This window comes from Balaenoptera acutorostrata, chromosome X (genome assembly GCF_949987535.1).
Source record: "Balaenoptera acutorostrata chromosome X, mBalAcu1.1, whole genome shotgun sequence".
Classification (NCBI taxonomy): domain Eukaryota; kingdom Metazoa; phylum Chordata; class Mammalia; order Artiodactyla; family Balaenopteridae; genus Balaenoptera; species Balaenoptera acutorostrata.
This window is the reverse complement of record NC_080085.1, coordinates 10,108,793-10,116,978: the sequence shown is the minus strand read 5'-3', so window position 1 is coordinate 10,116,978 and position 8,186 is coordinate 10,108,793. Positions and strand designations below refer to the sequence as shown.

The window sequence follows — 8,186 nt, the reverse complement described above, 5'->3', positions numbered from 1 at the left end:
GGGGTGGTGTTCTAACTGTACATGTGATCGAACAAGGATCATCACTTCCTCGTATATTTCTTTTATACATATGCAATACACTCATGTATTCTGCAGAGTCAGGATACAATACGTATATAAAACAAACAGCCCCTACATATTACCTTGGGCAATATATTTAACGCAATGCTTATGATGATAATAATATCTAACACTGAGTACTTACTCTTTGCCAGGTATTGCAGTAAGAACTTTCTATACATAATTTTACTTAAAACTCATGACAATCCTATGGAAATAGATCTTATTATTGACTTCCATTTTACTAGAAGGAACTTGAGACTGAGGAAAATTGATAAAGGGCTAGAAAACGGCAGAGTCCAAATTTAAATCAAGAAGTTTCTGACCCCAAACCACATGTCCTTAACTACGAAACTATATTGCCTCCATAGGGAATTAATGATAGTGTCCAAACCATAAGATCGTCGTGATGATTAAATGAGATAAGATATATGATATGTTTAGCACAATGTCTGACATAGAACACAATCCTATCAATATGTATTTTCGTATACAGAATATTTACCAAAAATTTTCACAGTAAACATCATTAATATTTCTCACTATCAAACACCAATATTTATAATTGTAATCAAATAATGTTTTATTATTTAAACATTATAATAACACGTCTAAACTCCTTTTGTTTGCTACCACCTATAAATATGTGTGGCTTTTGTTATTGAGTCTCTATGGAACAACTGACGAGAGAGACAGCAACTAGGGACTGTGTTATGCCTACAGAAATGGAAATATTTGCACTGGGCACACTCCTGTCATATTCTAAGAAGCCACCTACATAAATAGGAGTGTGTGTAGCTTGAGCACTAAAAGAGCCACGAAGTACATATGTACATATCAACTTTATTTTACAATTGCAGACTTTGCATCCTTTTGCTTTGACCCAAAGATACATTTTTAGAGAGACGATGGTTCTAAAAACTTCTTTGCATTCTGTCAGGTTCACTTAAAGCAGTCAAGTTTACCACTCTTTCCCCCCGCCCCCAGCTTTCATATTTCTATCAGTCAATCCAGATTAGAACATTTCATAAATACTTTTATTATTTATTTAAGTATGGCTTCCATATTAGAGTAACTATCTTTCCCTGATTTTCTGGAACATTCCAGATTTGAAATTTTGTCCCAGCGGTGTTAGGTTGTCATTGCAAATTTGGTTGGAAGCATTGGCTCCCGTAGAGGTGATGCACGAAGCTCTTTGCTTTACGTTACTGGACCTGCATTTACTTGTGAGGATCATTAAATGTTCCTTTTCATAATTTTGCAAATACTTTACTAAATGTTCTGTCACCCTGAAGGGAATTCTAGAGAGACGGTGTCTTTGGTTTGTATATTTTGACATTGATTCAAAGCAGATCTCTCTTTTCATCAAACAATTTAATTTTGGTATTATTAATTCCTTTCCTTGCATGCAATTAGATAGTCCCTAAGTAGGTATCACCCAGGAACCTGCCCCTCATTCCCTCTGTTCTTCTATTTGGGAAGTATTTTAATTCTGGAAACATCATGAAGAGCATTTGTGTTGACACAATAGAATCCACTCCCACCCCATTTCTAGCCCAAATGGCGTAAGCCAAAATGAAATATGTAGGATTCCTGGAAAAAAGCATCAGATAACCAAACACTATGAGCAAAAAATTAATTTATTATATATATTCTCTAATAATTCATAATAGCTTTTTGAATTTTAAATGTCTTTTTGCTATTTCCAATGCTTAAAAATCATAGTTTTAAAACATAAGTACTGTTTTATATACATGGTGATTTTTCTTTTCTTTTCTTTTCTTTTTTTTACTTCTAAATATGAATGATATGGTCTCCAAGTATCCACTTGGAAGGAAAGGGGATAGGATTCATTGTTTTGCTCCAACACAGCAGAATTTAAAGTTTCACATCACATACCTGGAGTTTCGACTATATGAAAAATAGCCAAAGATCACCACTTTCTTGTATATTTCTTTTACATGTATATATATGTATAATATAAACAGAATACATCTGGATTAGTACATTTCAACTTTTCATCAATGTGACTTTTATCTCCTATTTCATATAAAATAACAAAATATACAGAGAGAAGAAAGGAGACATCTGTTCATCGTACACATAAAGTAAATAAAAGTTCATGTATGGCTTTGCAAAGGTAGATTATGACGTGACTTTCATACTTTATTTATTTAAAAGCATCTTGAGAGAACGTGTTAGTGTGCTTACGAGAGCGGCCATGGTGGTTGAATGTCGCATTGAGAGTCCAACATTGGGATCCCCAGTGGTCTTTCCGGTGGCTGCCTCGGCAGCTTTCAGGAGACAGATGTAGTTTATGACCACCTCATCGATCTTCGCTACAATTTCCTGCCGCTGTGTCTCTGAGTTCACAACTTTAACTAACCGCATGCAGGCCTCTGTTAGGCAACAGAGCACTTGAAAGCTGGAAGTCATAGCTAGGAGCATCTCCTCTGGACTTTTCTCGGCCATTGCCATTTTCCTGCAGGCACTTCCCAACTGTCTGGACTCAATGGATAACAGCTGCTTGTACTGAGAAAGCGTTAGGTCATACGCTTCAAGGCGTGACTCCTCTTTCTTCCCCTTGGTCGCCCTGACAAGGCAGAGCAGCTCATTGGCATCATTCTGGGCTGCGAGGAACCCATCGGGCATTGCATATGCGCTCTCCTTAAGGGCATTTATCCTTGCAATCCGGGCATCAAAAGCCAGGTTGCTGAAGTCCACATCATCTGGGCCACTCAAGTCTTCGGCCCAGACCTTCAGCACTGAACCTCTGGACAGCTCCCCTCCTTTCTTCTGAATTCCAACAGCCAGGGCTGGGCTGGTTGGGTCCGGCATGGCTTGAGCCATCTGTGGTGGAAAGAGGCAAGAGACTTGGAGGGTGGCCTCTCCCTCCTCCTCATCCTCGTCACCATCTTCATCCTGCCCTCGGTTCAGGAAGCAGTAGCTGAAAGGTCCCCGGCATCTCCAATTGCTGCCTTCCAGCTTCCGCAAGGGCAATGTCCTATACAGCTTTGAGTTTTTGTGAGCCGCTGGGGACCTTTTGTGAACTTTCCCCTCAGAGCTAAAGTGCATCGAGCTTTGGGAAAAACTTTTGGTGAGCTTCTTCCCTAGGGGGAGTTCTGCTCGCCTTTCTGAACTGGCCTCCTGTGCTTCTGTGATACCTGGACACTTTAAGCTGACTGCACCTTTGCTTCTCTCCCGGAAGGTCTCCAAACTTACAGATCCCGAGAGGATACTGCTGCTACGTCTCAGAGCCCTCTGGCTGGGGGGTGCCCTGAGGCTCCCCCCTCTCAGATCCAGGGGCCACCAGCTCACAGCCTCTCCGTAGGCCTGGTTTGCTTGGGAGAAATCAGTAGGGTCTTGATTTGGAATTGGCACCTTTGATTCCGAGTGAATGTTTGATGGTAGCAGGGTGGGATCAGCTTTAGGATGTTGAGACCAAGCTGAAGGCATGCCTCCTCGTCTCTCCTTCCCGGGCTCTGTCAAAGCTACACTAGGGGTAGTAGGAAAACAGAGAGAATCATTAAGCACCTCATGGGTGGTCATTTTTACTAAATCTCTATGTGATGTCTGTCATCTCCCAAGGATGTACTCTAGAAGAGCTGCCATCTGCCAGGGTCGACCTGCTTTCCAAAGACGACCTCCTGAAATCTTTTAATAGATTTTAATTTTAATATAGTTTAAGAAATACTAGAATCTCTTATTCCTGAAACTATTGATTCATTTGGCGTTGTCTAGAAATCACAAATATTTTGAGGGAGACAGTGGAATTTTATGAATTGCCTTGTTCCCAATATTTATCTATTAAAGCTTAGACACATAATGAGCAAACACACATCTTACATATAGATTATTCAAACATATTTATGACATTTAAGTTCCATTTCAAGGAGTTAGGTTAATCCCGGCATCGGTTACCTTCTTAAAAAGAAGTGACCTAATTTAATTAATGCAAATTAGGTATATTCACCTTTTAAAGAGGACCCCATGAGGTTTGCCTGGTACAGGGTTTGAAGTTGAGACACTGGGGAAAGTCCCAGAAAAGTTGTCATGTGAGGACAATTATCTCCACCTCACAGAATTTTTGTGAGAAGCAAGAGGTTAAGTTAGGTGAAAGCTCTTTGTAAACTGCAAAGTGTCCTTTAATGAGTTTAGAGGTAAAGATGCTAGTTGGGAGGTGAGTTTAGTAACATTCATAGACGGGTTTCCCAAGGCAGGTGAAGCCAGTGGTGAGTTTTGAGAAAGGCGATAATCTTAAAACGGCGGGAATGGAAATTAACCAATATAAGGTCTCACTAACATCTATTGACCTATATGGAAAAGACGCTACTGAGGATATAATTTGAAATTGGAAAGTATGAAATAGTGTCTGCTTTTGCCACACGATGGCCGGCCAAGTGGATCTCGGAGACGGATAGGTGCCCACTGGGTGGCAGAATGGTGAAGGCGGGCACAGAAGGTGGCTGTGTTCGTGCTTCTACCTGCGTCTATATTTTATTATTTTGGGGAAAATAAAGCACCTCATCGTGCATCCCCCCCAAACCTTCTAGACACTGCGGTAGGCCAGACACTTCAGAATCCTCGTCTAGGAGAGTCTTACAGAGTAGGGAGGGCTCTGGAAGTATTGCTGAGAGGCAAAGGATCTTCCCCAATCTCTCCCACCTCCCAGATCCCCTGCTCTAACTTCCTTCCTTGCCTCTTGAAAAGGAAATGGCAAAATGAGAAATCCGATATCTTGAGAAGGAAATCAAACTTTTGCGATTCTAGGCAATACGATCTTAGAACTAAAAGTTGCACTGGGCGCTGCTGAAAGTCTACATTTAGAATTTAGGGAAAAAATGCTGCTCCATCAAATTGTAAAAGCAAGACAGAGCAGGAAGCTAAAGGCCAAAAATGCCATTTCCACTACCGTCCAGACCTAGAAACTTCAGTATTTATTCAACACTGGGGGAACGAAGATTGACACTTAACCTGGCCACAGTTCTGCAGCCTTTTTAAAAAACCCTTTTCCTTTTCTTCCAGACTTTGTTTTTAGGGTTTGTTGTAAATTTGGTTTACGTGCTCCTGGCGGGTAACGCAGGGCGCTAAACCCATCATTGCTGTACCTGTGGTTTCCTTAATCTTGGGGAGTCGATGACATCCGTCTCTCAAAGTGCCAAACAGGGGTTCGGCATTAATGGCCGTGTGCAGGGCAGGCACCGTCATCCGCGGACACATCCCTTCTGTCTGTGGGTGTAATTCCTTAAAGGCGGCTCCGTGGTTGGGAAGCCCGGTGGCTCTCTCCTCGGAAGGGATGTAGCTCACGCCTTTCCCGGAAGCCTCAGGAATCAGGTGCTTCCCCATGGAGGGGCAGAGCGGAGACTCCACCGGAGTGGCACAGGTGCTGCCGCTGCTACCCGTGCCACAGCCCGCGTCCACCGAGGAGCCTTGAGAGCTCTGTAGAGAAAAATGGCCCTCGCTCTGCAACGACGACATCCGCTTGGCCAAGTGGTAGTCACAAAGGCGGCCCACGCTCTCCTCCGCCGCGGGGAGCTTGGGAGGATGGTCACAGGTGGACAGGTCAGCATCGTCCGGGTTACCCAAGTCTTTGGCTGAAGACACACAGGTCACCTCTGTTAAGAAGTGGTCCCGCTGGCCAAGTCCTGAAACCTCAATGGCTTCTCCATCAGGAGCCCCATCGTCCTTCCCTTCGGTCTCTGTGGTTCCCATGGCCAAAGCTCTGGGAAAGGTTATCCCTGTTGCTGCTTCCAACCCACTTTTTTCAGCCATAGCCCCCTCACTGGCCACGTACCATCTTTGGCTGTCCTTGCGAAAGGCAGTTCTCTCCAGGTTAAAAGTGCTCAGGTGTTGACTGTCCCTTGAAGACACACTAGCAAATTTACCTTTGGCGTCCTCCTCCGCCTCTGCCGTTTTGGTCCCCTGCTGTTTCTTCCCTGGCATGCTCCCATTAAGGGATGCTTTCCCCTCCCCATCGGCCGGCTGGCTTTTCCTTTTGCTGGTGCAGGAATATGCCATCGGCCCAATGTGCAGTTTGCCAAAATAGTCAGTGACTGACTTAGTCTCCATGGTTTCGGGCTCCATCTCCATGTGGTCCGAGTGAAGTATCTGCTTGGAAGGCACAACTTTGGGCGGGAGGTCGCTCACCGGACGGGCAGGGAGGGCGTGGGAGGCCTTTGGAGGCAAGGCCCCAGCTGGGCTTTTGGAGGTGGGGAACTCTGTCTGCTCTTCCGCAAGGGGGTGGTAGCCTTCGTGAGTGGCCAAGAACATGCGGGAGAGGTTCTCTGACTGCTTCTGGGCCGTGGCCAGTTCAGAACTCTCCGTCATTTCAGAAGAGTTAGTTTCATTGCCCGAGTCTGAGGAGGACTCAGGACTATAAGCCCGCAAGATGGCTACACCTGCAGGCCGTAAAAACAAGAACCGGTTAATGGATGCGTCACAGGCACTAGGAGACATGTAAGAAAATGGGACTCACTATTATTAAAACAAAAAATACCAAGTTTTTCCCTTTTCAGTAAGGACTCTGAGTTTATTGCACAGCTGTTCCGGAAATGGGGGGGAAAAAACGTGCCACGTGTTTTAAAAAAAAAACCACCAAGGACACCACACACACAAAAACCCCACGATGGTAGTTTCAGCACGTTTAGGAAACGGGACATGCGTGACATGAAGGACACATGACAGGACTCCAAGGGCGGATGGCTTGAAAGGATGAAATGATATGGCTATCAGTGAATAAATGTAACAATCGTGAAAGAACCTGAATTGTCACTGGTCTGCTGATCTTCTGACACGGACAGAGCTTCTAGAGTGTCCAGCGTGGAAACGACGGCGTTATCCAGGCCCTTCTCACACTTGCCCTCGGCGCTGGTGGGCACAGTGTCGATAAGGGACACGGGGATCTCGTCGTTCTGCAGGGTGCCACCTGCCTCCTTGTCCTCCAGGAAGGAAGCGGCCTGGCTCTGAGAGTCCTCCTCGTCGGAACTATCTCTGAAGCCAGGCGGAGGCGCGGCGATAGCCATGTTCAAGGAACGCAACAGGAAGTCATCCTCATTGTCGTCCCCTTCGGGAGGGGGCAGGGACGTGAGGTCAATGATGTCATCGCTTGAGCCAGACAGGTTGAGGATGGCCGGCTGGTTCATCTCTCCCACCACGAGGTCCTCCTCGCAGCTCACCTCGTCCTCGTCCTCCGCGTCATCGGTGTTCTCTGCGTAACAGATGTCGTGCAAGAGGGGCTCCTCTATGCCCTGGGCGGCCTCGAAGTTCTTCACGTCGCCTATGTTTGCATACACAGAATTGGCCACGAACTGGATGCTCTCTGCGTCTGGAGTGAGATCCAGGCTCTTCGTGTCATTGGCACCGCTGATGTAGAGATTCCTCTGCTTCTCCAGCAGTTCCGGACTCTGGTCCAGTAGTCTTTCATAGCCGAGAGTCGGGGGAGTGATACCATCATCCAAGGCGAGATCTCCAAAAATAAAGGACACTTTAGCTCCTCTTGGAGGCTCCTGTGCTTTCTTTAGAGCTTCTGGTCCTGAGAGAGTCAACAGGGACCGCTGAGCTAGACTTCTGTAGTCGGCCTTGCACGGAGCATCTCCCGGCTGGGTCAGCTGCTGGCTGAGCTCGTCTGCGCTATAGGTGTTGTCCATATACAAGTGCCGGTGGTGGTCTTTTGGACACAAGGTACCATCCGGAATCTCAACTGCCTTCTGCTTTGCATCTATGTATGTTATCTGCGCTTCTTGCTCCCCTTCGCCAATGAATGTGGTCACTTGGGGTATACAGTTCCAATCTGGGCCAAGGAGGTTATGCTTGCCTTTATTTTCAGTTCCTAAAGAGAAAGAGTCATGCAAAGACACATTACTGTGCTGTCTGGTTTCTGGGGGGCCTTCTCTCTGTTTCTTAACTTAACGGCTTGTAGCACCACTTTTGTGAATACGGTTGTTATTCAGCTTTCCAAATACGGTAGCGGTCGATTTAGGCTTCAGGTGCAAGGATTTCTTGGTTAGGAGAATTGATACTGCAGAAAATAGAATTGCTATTTGATAAAATAGAATACCATCCGAGAGTAGGGAACTACAGTTTACTTCCATCTGATCTCTGGTTCTAGCATTAAAAGGCCTCGTTTA

At 45.4% G+C, this 8,186-nt stretch overlaps 1 protein-coding gene across 2 annotated transcripts in view; it reads right to left on the bottom strand.

Moving 5' to 3' along the window:
- Positions 1-1,758: 1,758 nt before the first annotated feature.
- Positions 1,759-8,186, bottom strand: part of FRMPD4 (FERM and PDZ domain containing 4) — a 177,946-nt gene continuing 171,518 nt past the window's right edge. Inside the window, exons 14-16 of one of the 2 annotated variants that reach the window (XM_007180337.2) lie at positions 6,821-7,888; positions 5,169-6,458; positions 1,759-3,551 (exon numbers count right to left, since the gene is read on the bottom strand). In XM_007180337.2, coding sequence (XP_007180399.2) covers positions 2,227-3,551; positions 5,169-6,458; positions 6,821-7,888 — 3,683 coding nt within the window. In that variant the 3' untranslated portion in view covers positions 1,759-2,226. Of the gene's footprint in view, positions 3,557-5,168; positions 6,459-6,820; positions 7,889-8,186 lie in introns of both variants that reach the window. The other variant, XM_057538202.1, reaches the window with a different exon arrangement.